We start from the raw sequence: 20,191 nt of genomic DNA on the forward strand, positions 1-20,191 counted from the left end.
GAGATATGTTCCCTCTAAACCTAGTTGGTTGGGGTTTTTTAAATCATGAATGGATGTACTTTGTCAAATCATTTTTCTGCCTTTATTGAAATGATACTATGATTTTAATCTTCTTTCTTGTTGATGTGATGTTATCAATCAATGTCAATATTGAACCACACTTGTATCCCTGGAATAAATCCCACTTGATTATGGTGAATGATATTTTTTAAGGTATTATTGGATTAAGTTTCTTATATTTTGTTGAGGGTTTTTCCCAATCAATGTTCATCAGGGATACTGGCCTGCAGATCTCTTTTTGCTAATGTCTTTATCTAGTTTTGGTATCAGGGGAATGCTGGTCTCAGAATGAATTTGGAAGCTTTGCTTTCTCTTCTAATTTTTTTTAATAGTTTGAAAAAAAAATAGGTATTAACTCTTCCTTAAATATTTGGTAGAATTCACCTGTGAAGCCATCTGGCCCTGGACTTTTGTATGCTGGGAGGTTTTTTTTTGTTTTGTTTTTTCGTTTTTTTGTTTTGTTTTGTTTTTTACTGATTCAATTATATTCCTGGCAATCAGCCTGCTCAGCTTTTCTGTTCCTAATTCAGTTTGGGAGGTTATATGTTTCTAGGAATTTATCTATTTCTTTTAGATTGTCCTATTTGTTGGCATTTCTGTGGTGCTGTTTCATTTCTAATTGCATTTGAGTTCTCTCTGTCTCTGTGTCTGTCTCTCTTTCTCATGTGTCTGGCTATAGGCTTATCAATTTTGTTGATCTTTTCAAAGAATCAGATCCTGGTTTCAATCATCTGTTCTACTGATTTTTTAAGGTTTTATTTAATTTATTTCTCCTCTAATCTTTATCATTCCCTTCCTCCTGCTGGTTTTGGGATCTTGTTTGTCGTTCTTTTCTTTTAGCACTTCTTTTTCTTAATTTTATTGATTTTAGAGTGAGCTAGAGAGAGCGCAAGCAGTGTGAAGGGCAGAGGGAGAAGCAGAGTCTCACTGAGCAGGGATCCCAACTCAGGCCTTGATCCTAGGACTCCAAGATCATGACCTGAGAGGAAGGCAGATACTCAACCAACTGAGCCACCCAGGCCCCTTGTTCTTTTTCTAGTTCCTTTAGGTGTAATGTTAGGTTGCTTACTTGAGATTTTTTCTTCCTGATATAGACCTGTACTGCTATAAATTTCCCTCTTAGAACAGCTTTTGCTGCATCCCAAAGATTTTGGACCATTGTGTTTTTAAATTTTCTCTTTGATTTCCTGGTTGATCCATTCATTGTTTAGTAACATGTTATTTAACCACCATGTATTTGTATTCTTATTTTTTTCTTGTGGTTGATTTCTAGTTTCATAGTGTTATGGTCAGAAAAGACAGATGATTTGACTTCAGTCTTTTTGAATTCATTGAGACTCATTTTGTGATCTAACTTGTGATCTGTTCTGTAGAATGTTCCATGTCACTTGAAAAGAATGTGTATTCCACTGTTATAGAATAGAATGCTCTGAATATATCTGTTAGAGCCACCTGGTCCAATGTGTCATTCAAAGCCACTGTTTCCTTGGTGATTTTCTGTTTGGATGATCTATGCATTGATGTAAGTGGGGTGTTAAAGTCTCCTATTACTATATACTATTGATTACTTCTTTTATGTTTGTTAATAGCTGTTTTGTGTATTTTGGTGCTCCCATGTTGGGTGCATAAATATTTACAATTGTTATATCTTCTTGTTAGATTATTCCCTTTGTGCTGTATAATGTTTTTCTCTGTCTCTTGTTACAGTCTTTGTTTTAAGCTGCTTTGTCTGATACAAGTATTGCTACCCCAGCTTTCCATTTCCATTTGCATGACAGATGTTTTTCCACGCTTTCACTTTGAATCTGTATGTGTTTAGGCCTGAAATGACTCTCCTGTAGGCAGCATGTAAATGGGTCTTGCTTTTTTATCCATTCAGTGACTCTATGTCTTTTGATTGGGGCATTTATTCCATTTTCATTTAAAGTAATTATTGATAAGTATGCACTTACTTCCATGTTGTTACTTGTTTTAATGTTGTTTTTTGTAGTTTTTATATGCTCCTTTGTTGCTCTCTTTTCTCATGGTTTGCTGGCTTTCTTTAATGATATACTTGGATTGATTTTCTTTATTTTTTGCAAATCTATTACAGGTTTGTTTTTGTGTGTGTGTGTGGTTACCATTAGGGCCACATATAACATATTATATATAAGTAGTCTACCTTAAGTTGATGCTCACTTAAGTTTGAATTGATTCTGAAAGTACTAAATTTTTACTCCCTTTCCCCCATACTTTAGGTATATATTGTCATACTTTACATTCTTTTATTTTGTAAATCGCTTGAGTGATTTCTTACAGATATATCTGATTTTAATGCATTTATGCTTCCTTCTGTTCTTACTCCTGGTTATGGTCTTTTCTTTCCACTCAAGGAATTGCCTTAACATTTCTTGTAAGGCTGGTTTACTGATGATGAATTTCTTTAACTTTTGTTTGGGAAATTCTTTATCTCTCTTATTCTGAATGATAGCCTGGATGGGGTATTCTTGGTTGTAGGTTTTTACCCTTTCAGCACTTTGCATATATCTTGCCACTCTCTTCTGGACTGCAAAGTTTCTGCTGAAAAATCAGCTGATAACATTGTGGGTTTTCCCTTGTATGTAACTGCTTTCTTTTCCTTTTCTGCTTTTAGAGTTCTCTATCACTTCTTTTTGCTATTCTAGTTACTCCGTTTTTTTGTGGACCTCCTTGGGTTGATTTTGTTGGGACCTCTCTGTGTCTTCTGGATCTTGTCTGTTTGCTTCCCCAGATTTTGGAAGTTTTCAGCTATTATGTCTTCAAATAAAATTTTTCTGCCTCCTTTTCTCTCTCTCCTTCTGGGATCCCAATAATGCAAATGTTATTTTGCTTGATGCTATCACTGAGTTCCCTTCACCTATTTTCATTTTTTATTGCTCTTTTCTCTTCTATTCATCTTGATTGCTTTTCGTTTCTGTTTTCCATCTCATTGATCCCCTCTACTTTCTCTAGTCTACTATTTATTCCCTATAGTGCATTTTTAATTTTAGTTATTGGATTCTTCATCTCTGATTTGTTCTTTTTTGTATTTTCTATCTTTTTGTTTAGGGTCTTACTGAGATCCTCCACTCTTTTCTCAAGTCTAGTGAGTATCCTTATGACCAGTATTTTAAATAATCTGTCAGAGGGTGCCTGGGTGGCTCAGTCAGTTAAGCGTCTGACTCTTGATTTCAGCTCAGGTCATGGTCTCAAGGTTGTGAGATCAAGCCCTGTGTCAGGCTCATGTGCACTCAGCATGGAGTCTTCTTTAGATTCTCTCCCTCTTCCTCTATCCCTCCCCCCCCCTTGCATGTGCTTTCTCTCTCTCTCTAAAAAAATAAAATATAATTAATTTTATGTCAGGCACATTGCCCATCTCCATTTCGTGTAGCTCTCTTGCTGTGATTTTGTCTTGTTCTTTCATTTGGGATATAATCATCTGTCTCCTCATTTTGTCTAAGTTTCTGTGTTTGTTTCTATGTGTTAGAAAAGCTATGTCTCCTGCTTTTGAAAGTAGTGGCCTTATGAAGAGATCCTATAGTGTCCTACAGTGCAATATTCCTTGTTCACCAGAACCTGGCACTTCAGAGGAGTGTCTTCTTTGCATGTTGTGTGTACCCTGCTGTTGTTGGCTGAGCCACATTTGCCTTCAGTCCAATCATCTGCAATGGCTATCTTTGCCTGTTGTGGGCAGTGTTGGGCCCCTGTGTTGTTAATAGGCCACTCTGAGACTGCCTTGGGCTTGAGTTGACAGACCAGGCATTTGCCAGAGATGCAGTCCCACTAAATTCCAGGGTGCTCTCCCTCTGTTGTTCCCTGAAAGGCTTTCATTGGTGGGCAGGACCTTCAGTCAAACCAGATATCTGCCACCAGCCTACTTCTGGGAATTCAGTAAAACTTGTGTGTGTGGTTATCTTCCCCTCTCCCCAGGACAGGAGTTACTTTGCAATGATTCTGGCCACTGTCAGGGCTGCTTGCACAATGCCATCCTTTTGGCACCGCTTTAGATGGACTCCTGCTGAGGGTGGGTTGGATGGGGCAAGACTGCACGAGAATGTGAGGGGTGGATGGCAGGCACTGTTAGCAAGCTAGGTGGAAAATATTCATTTGGTTCTCACATACATGGAGTTATCTAGGCTAGGGGGTGGGGTGAGAAACAGTGCCTGCCAGCTCTTTTGTTCTTGGAGAAGTTCCTAAAGACCCCTGTCCCTTCAGCACACATTCTGAGTTTAGTAAATAAGTCTTCTTTTCATATACCCCAGGTGTTCTTCAAACTGCTATTTCTCTGCTGTATCTCAGTGGGGCTATCTGTTATGCTCTGGTGCTTTAAGGATGAGCACTCATTTTCCTGTTGCTCTCTGGCTCTCCCAGAGCTGAGTCTGCTGATTTTTTTTAAGTACCTATATTGAACCCCACTGATTGTAAAAACTTGTGAAATTAGGCACCTGTGGTTTTCAAAGCCAGATGTAGGGATTTGTCTTCCCAGTGCGAGTCCCCTGTGCCTGAGGTGTCTGGTGTGGGTCTGCTCCTCCCCCTTCTCTGTGTTTGCAGTGCCCTTCCCTCCTGCAGACAGTCTTCTGGGTCAGCTTGTTTCCCAACCATGTCTCTGCTCTTCCTGCCATTTTCAGTGTGACCTCTTCTCTACAGTTAGCTGTGGAGAGTCTTTCCTGCCAGTCTTTGTGTCCTTTTCTGGGTTATTTACACTGCTGCGGGTGTTACCTAGGTGTATCTGTGGGTCAGAATGAGCTTAGGACCCTCCTACTCTGCCATCTTCTCTAGAACTGGTATTTGTATTTTTAATTTCCTGAGGAACCTCCATACTATTTTCCATAGCGGTTGTGCCGGTTTATAATCCCAACAGTGCTCAAGTGTTTCCTTTTCTCTACATCCCATTGGTTATCTTTTGTCCTTTTGTTGATGGCCATCCTAACAGGTATGGGGTGATATTTTATTGTAATTTTGATTTGCGTTTCTCTGATGACTAGTGGTATTAGCACCTTTTCATGTACCTGGTGGTCATTCATATATTTTCTTTGGAAAATGTCTATTCAGGTCATTTACCCATTTTAATTGGGTTATTTTTTTGTTTGTTGCCATTGAGTTCTATGAGTTCTTTATTTGGATATTAAATGTTTATTTGTTTGCAAACATTTCCTCCCATTCCATAAGTTGTCTTCTCACTTTGTTGGTTGTTTCTTTTGCTGCATAGAAGCTTTTAAGTTTGATGTAGTCCCACTTATTTTTTATTTTGTTGCCTTTGCTTTAGGTGTCATATCCAAAAATCATTGCCAAGATCCACATCACAGAACTTTATCTTTTCTTTTAGGAGTTTCATGGTTTCAAGTCTTTTAAGTCTTTAATCCATTTTCATGAGTGTATAAGATAGGGGTCTATTTTCATTCTTTTACATGTGAATATCCCATTTTCCCAGCACCACTTAATGAAGAAACTGCCTTTTCTCCATTGACTATTTCAGGCTCCCTTGTCAAATATTAGTTGGCTATATATTCCTGGATTTATTTCTGAACTCTCAGTTCTGTCTCATTGATCTATTGGTTTGTTTTTTTACCAGTACCATATAGTTTTAACTACTACACCTTTATACTACAGCTTGAAATCAGAAAGTGTGATGCCTCCTGCTTTGTTCTTCTTTCACAAGATTGCTTTGGCTATTTGGAGTCTTTGGGAATTCCATATAAATTTTATACTTGTTTTTCTACTTCTATAAAAAAAATGCCATTGGAATCTTGATACAGATTCAAAGGGACACATATACCCTGATGTTTATAGCAGCAATACCAACAATAGCCAAATTATGAAAGAACCCAAATGTCCATCGACTGATGAATGGTTAAGAAGATATGGCATATACACACAGTGGAATAGTACTCAGTCATCAAAAAGAATGAAATCTTACCATTTGCAGTGATGTGGATGGAGCTAGAGTGTATAATGCTAAGCAAAATAAGTCAGAGAAAGACAAATATGATTTTACTTATATGTGGAATTTAAGAAACAAAACATATGAACATAGGGGGAGAAAAAAAAAAGAGGCAATCCATAAAACAGACTCTTAAGTATAGAGAACAAACCGAGGGTTACTGGAGGGGAAGTGGGCAGGGGCATGGGTTAAATCGGTATTAAGGAGGGCATTTGTGGTGAGCACTGGGTTTTATATGTAAGTGATGAATCACTAAATTCTACTCCTGAAACTAATATTACACTATATGTTAAGTGGAATTTAAATAAAAACTTTTAAAAATATCAATTTTTTAAATGGTTTTTGGCTGTATTGACGTTTTAACAGTATTCTTTCATTACAAGAACACAGGATACATTTCCATTTTTTAGTGCGTCCTTCTATTTATTTTATCAATGTCTTGTGGTTTTTCTAGTAGAGAACTTTCACTTGCTTGGCTAAGTTTATTCCTGAGTGTTCTTGATGCCATTATAAATGGGATCATTTTGTTTGTTTCTTTTTTCAGATAATTTGTCATCAGTATATAGAAAAACTACTGATTCTGCTGGTTAATTTTGTGTCCTACAGCTTTACTGATTTCATTGATTAAATCTGTGTGTGTGGGGAGGGATTCCTTAGTGTTTTCTCTATATAAAATCATGTTGTCTCCAAATAGGGACATTTTTTCTTCCCAATTATGCACTTTATGTCTTTTTCTTGCTTGACCGTGTTGGCATAGATTTCTATGTAGAATAAGAATAGTATGAATGGGCATTCTTGTCTTGTTTTTGATTTTAGACAAAAAACTTTCAACATTTCATTATTAAGTATAATGTTAGCTGTAGGCTTATTCTATGTGGCCTTCATTGTGTTGAAGTATGTATCTTCTATAATTTGATAAGATTTTTTTTATCATGAATGTATGTTGAATTTTATAATGTGCTTTTACTGTGTCTATTGAGATGAACATGATTTTTTCCTTCATCCAATTAATGTGCTACATTACATCAATTGATTTGCATATGTTCAAACACCCTTGCATTCAAGGTTTAAATCCCACTTGGTCATGGTGAATCATCTTTTGATGTGCTACTCAATTCAGTTTGCTAGTATTTTGTTGAAAATTTTGGCATCTATATTCACCAGAGATATTGGTCTATAGTTTCTTTTCTGGTAATGTCCTTTTCTGGCTTTGATATAAAGGTAAAGCTGGCCTCATAAAATGAGTTTGGAGGTGTTCCCTGATGTACAATTTTTTGAAAAAATTTGAGAAGAACTGGCATTAGTTCCTAAGTGTTTGGTAAAATTCACAAATGAAGCATTTGATTGCTGCTTCAGTCTCCTTACCAGTAATTGGTCTATTCAGATTTTCTATCTCTTCCTGATTCAGTTTTGGTGAGTTATATGTTTCTCAGAATTTTTCCATTTCTTCTGGGTTGTCCGATTTGTTGGCATATTCTTGTTCATAGCAGCCTCTCATGATACTTTATATTTCAGTGGTATCAGCTTTAATGTCTCCTTTTTTATTTTTAATTTTGTTGATTTGGGTCTTTTTTGTTAATCTAGGTAAAAGTTTGTAAATTTTGTTTATCTTTTCAAAAAACACTCTTAATTTGGTTAAAGTTATTTGTATTGTTTTCCTGTTCTCTATTTCATTTATTTCTGCTCTATATTATTTTCTTTCTTCTAACTTTGGCCTCTGTTCTTCTTTCTAGTTCATTAAGAAATAGTTCTTTCTGGGGGTGGGGGTGGGGGTGTATTTCTTCCTAATGTAGGAATTATTGCTATGAACTTCTTTCCTAAAACTACTTTTGCTGCATCCCATAAGTTTTGGTATGTTGTGTTTCCATTTTATTTGTCTCAAGATACTTTATTTCCCCTTTACTTTCTTCTCTGATCCACTGGTTGTTCAGGAGAATGTTGTTGAATTTCTTTATATTCATAAATTATTCAGTTTTCTTGTTACTGATTTCCAGCTTCATACAATTGTGGTCAGAGAAGATACATGGCATGATTTCAGTCTTTTTGAATTTTCAAGACTTGTTTTGTGGACAAAAATATGGTCTCTTGCAGAAAATGTTCTATGTGCACTTGAGGAAAAAAAATATTTTGCTGTTGTTGAATAGAATGTTCTGTATCTCTCTATTTGGCCTAAAGTGTTGTTTAAATCTGCTTTCTTACTGATTCTATGTCTGGATGATATATCCATTGTTGAGCATGGGGTATTAAAGTCCTCAACTACTATCATATTGTTATTACTCCTTTTATTTCTATTAGGTTTTGCTTTATGTATTTAGGTGCTCAGATCTTGGTCACATAGATATTTATAATTGTCATATCTTCTTGGTGGATAGATCCCTTTATCATTACGTGACCTTTTTTGTCTATACCATTTTTAAAGTCTATTTTGTCTGATATAAGTATAGTTACCTGCTTTGTTTTTCTTGTTACCATTTGCTTGAAATGTCTTCTAGTATCACGTACTCTCAGTGTATGTGTGTCTTTAAGGCTAAAGTGAGCTGTAGACCAGAACAGCTGATGATGTGAGTTCCAGTTTGAAAGCAGGCAGGCTCAAGATTCAAGCTAAGAGACATTATTTCAGTTTGAGTCCAAAGGCAGAAAAAGATGAATGTCTCAGGTCAAGACATTCAGGCATGAAGAGTACCCCTTGACTCAAAGAGGTCCAGCCTTTTTGTTCTATCTAGGCCTTCAACTGAATGGATGAGGCACACTCACATTGGGGAGGGCAATTGGCTTTACTCAGTCTACTGATTCAAATGGTAATCTCATCCAGAAATGTCCTCACAGACCCACCCAGGAGAATATTTAACCACATATCCAAGTACCACATAATCTGGTCATGTCAACACATGAACATCACACTCGGCCAGGGCATTTCACATTATCTTCACCCTATTCAAAGTGAATGGTTAAACAAACTGTGGCACATCCATGCCTTGGAATACTGCTCAACAATAAAAAGGAACCAACTATTTATACACACAACATGGAAGAGTTCCCAGAGAATTATATGAGTGTTAAAAGCCAATGCCAAAAGGTTACATACTGTATAATTCCATTTACATAACAATCTTGAAATGACCCAATTATAGAAATGGAAAACAGGTTAGTGGTTGCCAGCAGTTAAGGAAGTGGAGGAAGCTGGTAGGGAAGCAGGTGTGGTTATAAAGGGCAACGTGAGCGATCACTGAGATAGAAACTTTATTTTCCCTGCGTAGGGGATACACAAACTTCACAGGTGATGAAATTGCATAGAACTAAATAGAAAAACACACATCCCAAATATATGGATGCCCAGACAAGTTAAATCAGAATCGCTGTGGTGCCATCTGGTGTTTGTACATTTTTACAATCACTCCTCAGCTGATTCTAATGGTTACATCAGAGTTAAGAGTCATTGACCAAGGCATTTTCAAAGAAATAACTTGATAAGAATTTTACAACTTATTTGCAACACACTGCTAACAACAGCAGTTACTTTGTGTAATAAGACATTAAAATCCCCAAATCATTAATTCCTATTTAGATGTAAATAGTATGTAATCTGTAATAGCCCTCCAAGTATTCTAAATCCTTGCTACTCAAACAGGACATCATCTGGGAGCTTTTTAGAAATGCAGAATTTCTCATCCCAACCCAGGTCTACTGAAACAGAATTTACCATTTATGGATATCCCCAGATGATTCAAATTCACATTAAAGTTTGATAAACACTATATAGATCCTTCCTTAAATGTATATGCCCAGAATTTTTTCAGGTACTTTTCAAACACAATTGTCAGAGAACATAGTTATAAATAAGCAAATCTATCGTGATGATTTTTTAAGACTGATTTGAGAGAGAGAGAGAGTGCACACACCCTCTTGTGCATGAGTGGGGGGGTGGGGAGGAGCAGAGGGAGAAATCTCAAGCAGGGTTCTGGCTGAGCACCCAGCCAGGTGCAGGGGGGCTCGATCTCACAACCCTTGAAATCATGAACTGAGCTGAAACCAAGAGTCAGATGCTTAACCAACTGAGCCACCCAGGTGCCCCTATTGTAATGATAATTTCTATGAGGAAATTAAATCTCTTAAGCCATTAAATGGTATTTCTAAAAACACGAGATATTGGTAATACTTAACATATGGTGGAAAATGTTCTATCCAAAAACACCGCAGCGTATACACAAAACAATGGGAGTGGCTTTCACAACACAAAGCTTTAATTGCATCAGAAGAAATCTCATTTGTGATTCATCTTTCTGATGTGTGGTATTCTACTATATCTTTTATGTATAGGCAATTTTAGTTTGTGTCATACTGGGCACAAAAAGAGAAAATATTGTGGGTAAGGAGTCCTGACATTTAGATTCTTTTCATAGAATTACTGTTCATTAGTTGAATGGCTTTGGAGGTGTCGGCTTCTTTGTAGGTAAAGGACTGGCCTAGATGGGGCTATGTGGTAAGTACTTACAGAGACATAGTAGAGTTTATCCTGGGGTGGGGGGAGAAGGACAGGATCCTTGGGTAAGGATCTATAACCTTCCCACTTCCCCTCCCAATTTTTAATCAGAGTTTAATGAGTGATCTGTTTTACCTATTGCAACTTTCATGTAACCTCATTTGAATAGTTTTCCTATTTAAAAAAACCTGGAAATGATTGCTAATTAAGGTTTCTTAGAAATACTTCGACTTCAAGTTTAAGGACCATGTGATAATGAGGTCTACTGGACACAAATCATATGCAGCATTTAGAAGAGTAATCTGCATGTGGTGGGCACTAACTAAACATTTTAAAATTCATTCTTTCCAGTCTACCAGACATCCTCAGAGTTGCACTGCTGAGCCTGAGTGAGCTTGCAGTACCATGTAGGGACATTCAAACACCAGTTCTTCCATCAACTAGTTTATGTGAATCTGTGCAAGTTACGTAATCTCCAGAAAGCAGAGTATTCATAGATAATGAGTCCCACAGTCCCTTAACCACAACTCCAAAGTCCAAAAGGTCTGAAAAATAGGTTTTGTAAATGAATTAGAGGCAAATCTGACCTGAATATAGATGGGGTAAACTGATGTATCGTTGAAGAAATATTAGGCTACAGGCTGCTGTCCCAGGTTGCACAGGGGGTTGTATGCTTCACAGTACTTTGCGTTGGGTGGGCTGCCAGGTAGCTGACCCTGGCAGGAGTTAGGAGAGCCAGAGTCTTATTGGGGAGAACTCCTGTGAGAAATACAGGGGGATGAAGCAGGATCCCATTAAGGAAAGCCTGTAGGACACCTTGTAGACTCTTGTATTAGCAGGGTTAGCCAGGTTCCTGAGAGCCCCTGGGCTCAGGTCTTGACTGGGGACTGACTGCCCAGAAAGAGCAAGGCATTGGCTTGAAAGGATGAGGCCACAGTGCTGACCACTGGGGGCTGTCAGCTAACTGTGCTCATTACAGCTGAACACATTCTTTGTCAAGTGCGATCCGAGAGGTACTATGTCACAATTGCCACACAGCTGTTTCTCTTAAACAACTTTAATGATGTATAATTTTTGCACTATAACATTTGCCTGGGGAAAGTGTGCCATTCAACGATTTTAGTAAATGTATATGGTTGTACAACAAAAATCATGATCCAGTTTCAGAACATTTCCATCACCCCAAAATGTGAGCTCTCTTCCCACTCCTACCCCCAGTGCAGAAACATGTAATATATATAACATGTAATCTTTTGAGTCTGGCTTCTTTCACTTGTTGTATCTTTGGGACAACCCGTGTTGTGGCACGCTATCAGGACTAGATTATTGTGTGTGGCATGGATGTGCCATATTCTGTTTATCCATTTCTCAGTCAACAGATTGCTTCCAGTTTTTGGCTGTTGTGAATAAAGTTGCTGTGAACATTTGTGTACAATTCCTGGTGTAGACACATTTTCATTTCTCTAGGAGTGAAGTTGCTGGGTCATATGGTGAATGTATGTTTAAATTTTTTTTTTTTTAAAGAAACTGCCAAGGAAGTTTCAAAGTGACTGTACCATTTTGCAGTCACTTCAGCAATGTATGAGGGTTCTAGCTTCTCCACTTATTGGTATTGTCAGAATTGTTGGTTATAGCCACTCCACAGGGCGTGTGTGGTATCTCATGCTTTTAACTTGTTTCTCCAATGACTAATAATGTTGAGCCTCTTTTTGTGTTTATAATCATTTCTATATGTTCTTGCGTGAAATGTCTTTTGTCCATTATCTTCTTAATGAATACAAGTTCTTTACACAGTCTAGATAAAATTGCTTTATCAGATATATGGTTTGCAAACATTTTCTCCTGGTCTGTGGCTTGTCTTTTCATTTTCTTAACGGTTTCTTTTGAAGAGCACAAAGAAAAATAACTTTGAGGTCCAATTTATTTGTGAATTGTGCCTTTAGTATCTATTTCCTATCTAAGACATCTTTGCCTAACTTAAGGTGAAAAAGATTTCTTGCTGTGTTTTCTTCTAGACATTTTATAATTTCAGTTTTATGTTAGGTCAGTGGTTCTCCGATGGGAGAAGTTTTGTTCTCCAGAGAACATTGGGAATACCTGGAGACCTTCTGGATTGTCAGAACTGGGTGGGGTGTGCTGCTAGTGTCTGATAGGTGGAGGCCAGTGATGGTGCTAAACATAGTACAATGCACAGGACAGCCCCCCAGCAGCAAAGAATTATCTGGTCCGAGATGTCAGCAGTGCTGAGGTTGACGAGCCCTGAGTTGGGTTTGTAGTCCATTTCAAGTTAATTTTTGTGTATAGTGTGAGGTAAGGATCCACACACATTTTCTTTTGTTTTTGCATGTGAAGGATATAAATGTGTTTTTTTCTTGTTTTTCTTTTTTCGTGACATTTGTTGTAAGGAATATCCTACTACATTGCATGGCCTGGCACCTTTGTTGAAAATCAACTGACCATAAATATTAAGATTTATTCTTAGATTCTCTATTTTGTTCCCTTGATCTACATTCCACTTTTATGCCAACACCACATTTCTTGATTGCGATAATTTTATAGTACATTTTGAAATCCAGCAGTGTAAATATTCCAACATTGCATTTTCTAAAAAATTGTTTTGTCTACTAGGGGTTCTTTGCATTTTCATATCAATTTAACCATCAGTTTTTCAAACTCAACAAAAAGAGCCACCTGGGATTTTGATGATTACATTTAATCTATAGATGAATTTGAGGGAACTGACAGCAGTATTGAGTCTTCTAATCCAAAACCTTGGCATATTTCTCCATTTTTCTCAGCAATGATAGGTCTTCCATTTCCTGAAATTGTTTCCTATTGAGTTTATTTTTAGTTGCCATAGTAAATGGAATTGTATTCTTTTTTTTTTTACACCAAACTTTATTGAGGTATAATTTACATACATTAAAATGCACCTATATTAAGTGTGTGGTTTAGTGGGTTTTGGTAGAGGTACGTTTGTGAACACCACCATAATCCAGATGTAGGACATTTCTCTCACCCCCCAAGAGTTCCGTCATTCCCCTCTGGGGTCAGTCCTCCCTCCACTGGGCCCCAGGCAACTACCGATGTGCTTTTTCTGTAGATTCAGTGTCCCTTTCTTAGAAATTCACATAAATGGAATCCTACAGAATGAACACTTTGTGTCTGACTTCTTTCACCAGACAGAATGTTTTGGAAATTCGGGTTGGGGCAGGCATCAGTAGCTCATTCTCTTTTTCTTTTCTTTTCATTTTCTTTCTTTCTTTCTTTCTTTCTTTCTTTCTTTCTTTCTTTCTTTCTTTCTTTCTTTCTTTCTTTTTCTTTCTTTTCTTTTCTTTTCTTTTCTTTTCTTTCTTTCTTTCTTTCTTTTTCTTTCTTTCTTTTCCTTCTTTTCCTTCCTTCCTTCCTTCCTTCCTTCCTTCCTTCCTTCCTTCCTTCCTTCCTTCAGAATATGAAGCTCACTTTTATTGTTTCAAGTTCACACTGTACTTATTTTTTAAAAAATTTTTTATTTTTATTTTTCTGTAAAGTTTGATGATTCATTAGTTGCGTATAACACCCAGTGCACCATGCAATACGTGCCCTCCTTACTGCCCATCACCAGCCTATCCCATTCCCCCATGCCTCTCCCCTCTGAAGCCCTCAGATTGTTTCTCAGAGTCCATAGTCTCTCATGCTTCATTCTCCCTTCTGATTACCCCCCTTTCTTCATCCCTTTCTTCCCCTACCGATCTTCCTAATTCTTTTTTTTTTTTTTAAAGATTTCATTTATTTATTTGACAGAGAGAGAGACAGCCAGCGAGAGAGGGAACACAAGCAGGGGGAGTGGGAGAGGAAGAAGCAGGCTCATAGCAGAGGAGCCTGATGTGGGGCTCGATCCCAGAACACCGGGATCACGCCCTGAGCCGAAGGCAGACGCTTAACGACTGAGCCACCCAGGCGCCCCTGATCTTCCTAATTCTTATGTTCCATAGATGAGAGAAATAATATAATTGTCTTTCTCTGCTTGACTTATTTCACTTAGCATTATCTCCTCCAGTGCTGTCCATGTTGCAGCAAATGTTGAGAAATCGTTCTTTTTGATAGCTGAGTAATATTCCATTGTATATATGGACCACATCTTCTTAATCCAGTCATCTGTTGAAGGGCATCTCAGCTCTTTCCATGATTTAGCTATTGTGGACAATGCTGCTATGAACATTGGGGTGCATATGGCCCTTCTCTTCACTATGTCTGTATCTTTGGGGTAAATACCCAGTAGTGCAATGGCTGGGTCATAGGGTAGCTCAATTTTTAACTTTTTAAGGGACCTCCACACTGTTTTCCAGAGTGGCTGTACCAACTTGCATTCCCACCAAAATGTAGGAGGGATCCCCTTTCTCCACATCCTCTCCAACAATTGTTGTTTCTTGCCTTGTCAATTTTTGCCGTTCTAACTGGCGTAAGGTGGTATCTCAGTGTGGTTTTGATTTGAATTTCCCTGATGGCTAATGATTTTGAACACTTTTTCATGTGTCTGTTAGCCATTTGTATGTCTTCATTGGAAAAGTGTTCATATCTTCTGCCCATTTTATGATTTATTTGTTTCTCGTGTATTGAGTTTGAGAAGTTCTTTGTAGATCTTGGATACCAGTCTTTTATCTGTCCATTTCTGAATTGTTTATTGCAGCATACAGAAACACAGTTCCGTTAGTTTTGTATATTGATTTTATACCCTGTAAATCTTACTTACCTTGCTCATTCATTCTGTATTATCTTTGATTCCTTATTATATTCTACATGTAGTGGTAACCTTTGAGAATAGTTTACTTCTTCATTTCCAATCTGCATGCCTTAATTCCTTTTTCTTGCTGCCTTCTCTAGGTGTAATCAGCGATACAATCTTACATAGAAATGCTGAGAGCCATATACCTTTCAAAATTAAAAAAAAATAGAGTTCTGAGATACTTCTTAGCTCTGTGTTTCAGGTAAGGGATTACAGACCTGTAGCAACTAACTTCTAGGATTGTTAGATTAAATGAGGTACCACGTATGCAATGCTTAGTGTGATTGCTGACACTAATCAGCACCCTCATAAAATATTACATTTTAGAAAGAATCTCGACCAGCCACTGGCAAGCCAGCATTAGGGATCAGAACTTGGCACTGAGGACACAAGCCTGGGTGGTCATCTGTGGCTGATGGGGAAAGGGATGGGGGCAAGAGTTAGTACAGTTTTCGTCAGCCTCCTCGGGAGTCTTTGGTGTTGTAGGAGCTCCGCCAATGTACATGAGCTTCAAAATAGCCAAGCCCACAATGCCTGTGGATATAATGAAAAGGGTTTATAACGTGGAAGGAGGGGGACTGAGGCTTGCTGAGTTGTACTGAGGCTCGTCTGTTGTTGGGCCATGAGTAATAGGAGGGGATTGTTTGGAGCATATATTATATTAAAACTAAGAGGAAACCCTTATTTCCCTGTGCATTGCTATCTCCTTCTTCTAAGGTTTGTTCTAGAAGCTGTTCTATTTGTTGAGCGACTTGAAATCTATTAAGGTTGGAATGACAGCAGAGATGAGGAACAGATAACATGGGGAGGGAACAGTATCAGGAGGAAGTCTTCGTGGCACCTTCAGACTCGTGAGGAGTTAGCATTTCTCTCTTTTAGAAGGTGACCAGTCAGTGTATATGATTCAGCCCCACTGCCAATTTCCTCTAAGGAAGGGCAAGCATCGTACAGCCAATGGAGGCCACGATCTCTTGTTGGGAATGCTCTCCTCACCATAAACGAATCCACAGAAGTAGGGCTCCTTTGGTGGCATTAAGTACTGCGAAGCTCCCACTCCCATCTTCATTAATTACTTTGAGGAGAATCTCGGACACGTAAAAGGTAACCCTAATAACTGACTAATATCCTTCGTATCTAGTATATGACACGTCAGTAAAGATCTTTGAGTCCAACCAAGAAACTTACGGGTTCTTTGGTCTCAGTAATAAAACAACTTAAATGAATTCCCACTCTTTATTTAACAGTACGGTGCTTCCATGACCAAGGTTCTGTGACCCTTAATCATGATGATCACTAAAATACTAAGATTGGCATTACATAGAAAAGGCCCAAATAGGGCTGGTCAGTGCTTCCTTAAAGCACACATTCAGTCATTAGAAGGTCACACAAAGGAGCTTCCTTATATGAAAGCCACAAGGCACACATGTGATGATATAAAAGGCGCTGTTTCCATGTCCATTCCTTCTCTTGAGTTTTTGCTCACATGAATGTCCAAAGACAACTTTGCGAGCTGTTGCAGTAGCCCCATGGTGTTGACTTATGGCTGCGTCATTCCAGCAACAGGTAGTTGTCAAAGGTACAGACCTTGTGCTGAGTGATTGAATCTAAAGAAAGAGAAAAGCGGTTTAGCATTTATAATGGCCAACCATACAGTAAAATAACAACCTTTTTGTATACATGCGAGGTCTTATTTTTAAATCTTAGCCTGTCTGTATGTCCACATAGCACATGTGGCTATTTAAATAAAACTCAGTTCCCCCGTCACAGTAGCCACGTTTTAAACGGCTCAGTATGCACATATTCCTATAGATACAGGACATAGGGTGTTGCCAGCATGGCACATTGTGTTGGGGTGGAAAGTCTGCCAGTCTGTGATGTGAGAGGCCAGAATTCTAATCTCTTCTAGCTCGGAAAATACTCTCTGGTACAAGGCAAAGTCTATATAAATATGTAAGTTTTCAGGACAGCACTCCACATTCTAGGCCATGTATCTTCCTATCGACATCCTATCTACCGAGTTAAGTACTTTATGTAGAGTACAGAGTTAGTAAACACAGTTTTTACAACTCAGGTCTTCATCTTTCTGTTGAAGAAGCTGGACTAGTGAGCTCTAAAGTCCTGTCAGTTTGAAAGCCTGTTATTTCGTGAAAGTCACAAGAAGTCCCCTGGTCCAGGATAAGCTACCGATGCAGGAGATGGTAGACGGTACTGCTCCCAGCCGTGCTTGTAGGAGCACGAGAGAGGAATGCAGTGGGTTAGCAGCACTGATGGAATTACAAATTAAATTATAGTGAGCTTACTAATTACTATTATGATCCACAGGGATGGATAAATTATATTGAAAGATCTTAAGATGCCACAATGATGAGCAATAGCAGATAGAAAATAAAAAAAATAGGTTTGTTCTGTGAATACAGGAAGACAATAGCAGACAAAGTGGTGCATCTGAGTGTAGGTCCCGATACCGTCCTAGAACTGAGTTTTGACCTGCCCAATACAAATGCACTTCCCCACAAGAGGTCTGAACTGGTGAGATGAATTTCAGAGGGCAGGAACACTAACACTTGCTGTATATATTATATACACGATAGAACATTAAAATTAATATACCCGATATAAGTTTTACAACCATTGGTAGTACTAGGCACAACCACTTCTCTCCACAGTGCAGTGAAGCAGCATTACTATCATTTACATTTTAGTATTAGTCCTTATTCGTGGTATGTGCTGTACACATTTTCTCTCTGTCATTCACCTTTTGACTTTTCTTATGCAAAGAAGTTTTTATGTATGCATTCAGATTATGTAACTCTTTTACTGCATCTGGACTTTGAACTATAGGTAGAAAGCTTTTCCCTATACTCAGTTTTAAAGCAATTAACTCACACTTTTTTTTTCCAAGTTGTAAAACTCGGTGGATTCAATTTTTACACCTAAGGTTTCTGACAGAATGTCATTTTTGAAAGCCAGAAAAGATTGCAAAAAAGATGACAATCTTTTCTAATTAATCAAAAATCAAATATAACACAATGCCACGTATTTCTTTTAAAAAAGTAATACACTTATTTGATGTTTATATGAAAGAAAAAATACATAGCAAAACAATTTTGAAAAAAAGGAATGAGAATTTGATATACTAGATACCAAAACACACTATAAAATTACAGTAGTAAAACAGTATGTAATTAGGATAGAACCAGGTAAGTCGAAGGGCATTCAAAAATCAGTGCAGAATCGGTGAGTTACAAACAGATGGTATGATCCCTTCACATCAGGCAATAAATAAATCACAGATGAATTAAAAAATGATGGGAGTATTAACAGAGATAGGAAACTAGTTCTAAAGCTCAGGGTGTAGGGGCGCCTCGGTAGCGCAGTCGTTAAAGCGTCTGCCTTCGGCTCAGGGCGTGATCCCGGCGTGCCGGGATCGAGTCCCACATCGGGCTCCTCCGCTGTGAACCTGCTTCTTCCTCTCCCACTCCCCCTGCTGTGTTCCCTCTCTCGCTGGCTGTCTCTCTGTCACATTAAAAAAAAAAAGTTTACTTTAAAAAAAAATAAAGCTCAGGGTGTAGAGAAAACCTTCCTAAGTGAAACCCAAATTCATAATTAAATATTAAAACCTCTGTAACACAGAATACACAATAAACAGAATTAAAGATGAGACAGATTGAGAGAATTTTACACTTAGAACACAAGATTAGGGACCTTATTCTAGAAGTATTCTGGAGAACAGTGTGAAAAAGAAAAAAGAGCCCACTTTAAAAATAGGCCAGGGATAAGGACAGGCAATCCACGAAATCTAGATCCCCTCTCTGAAGTAGTCCTCCTCATCAGTAACTTAGTCGTTAGGGAAAAACAAATTGAGTAATGCGATCTATTTGTTGAATTCATGAGATCACCAAATATTGAAAATATGGGCCCAACACTGGTGAGGATGTGGGGAATCAGGGACATCAATATGCTGTAAAAGTATAAACTCGCACAACCACCTGTATCAAGACTTAAAGTACACGTAAGGTAAGACACAGCGATGCCACTGCGACGAATGTGTTTGCGCAAATACTCATGCCTGGGATTGCGCTCGAATACTTATAGCTCGAAAGGGTCTCTTAAAACTGAATTCAAATTGTTCCAGTTAGAACACACACACACACACACACACACACGTATATAACAGCAGAAACAGTGGACATCACCCCAAACACCTAATACTGCATGCATGGAGTAACTACACTCCCGCCAAAGGTCAGAAAGAACGAAGTAGCTGTTTGTGTGTTAAAAAGTGGGAGCTCTCCTAGACAGAGTTAAATAAAAACTCAAGAACAACACGTGACCCTCCATCTATTGGAAAACCTCAAACAATACATTGGTTTATATACATTTATTTCTATGTAAATATGTTTTTGAAAAATCAAATACTCTTCCATCTTTATGGTAGTTGAAGGAAGGGTTGTAAGATCTGGGGACTCTATGTATTTCTCTATTTGAATTCTTTGACCATGAAATCAAGTGTCACTCCATCCATCCATCCATCCATCCATCCATCCATCCATCCATTCACTGATGGATAAGAAAGGTTGACTGGAGAAGGAGCAAGTTTTAAATTTAGATAAAATGGAATCCTAACTGTGACCTCACAACAAAGTCTGAGGCTGGCCCCTCACACGTGTTGTGGTGTGCATATAGTGAGCAAAGTGGGGAGTCAGAACAGAGAGCACTGACTGCCGAGGGATGGCAGCCAGGATGGCCACGTCCAGGGAGCCCCTCATGTCTCTGAGCTCCCAAAGGTGTAAACGCACACACGAAAAATGACTTCTCTCCAAGTTCATTTGTCATCTGAAGATAGCCACATCCCCAAAATTCCAATGTCACATCATACGAATAATCCTCAAACACCCCATAAAATGTGACCAATAGGACAGACGTCAGAGCAATGCCAGTCGTGCCC

General features: G+C 38.2%; 1 protein-coding gene and 1 long non-coding RNA gene across 3 annotated transcripts in view; one reads left to right on the forward strand and one right to left on the reverse strand.

Annotated features, from left to right (window-relative positions):
- Positions 1-20,191, forward strand: part of LOC103676932 — a 192,483-nt gene that overhangs the window by 157,611 nt on the left and 14,681 nt on the right. The window lies entirely within an intron of this gene.
- MCPH1 (microcephalin 1) overlaps positions 16,463-20,191 on the reverse strand; it is a 243,062-nt gene continuing 239,333 nt past the window's right edge. The window contains exon 14 of the mRNA XM_008706148.2: positions 16,463-16,847. Within this exon, the coding sequence (XP_008704370.1) occupies positions 16,792-16,847 (56 nt within the window). The 3' untranslated portion in view covers positions 16,463-16,791. The remainder of the gene's footprint in view (positions 16,848-20,191) is intronic.

Source organism: Ursus maritimus, unplaced genomic scaffold, assembly GCF_017311325.1.
Source record: "Ursus maritimus isolate PB19 unplaced genomic scaffold, ASM1731132v1 scaffold_28, whole genome shotgun sequence".
Lineage (NCBI taxonomy): Eukaryota > Metazoa > Chordata > Mammalia > Carnivora > Ursidae > Ursus > Ursus maritimus.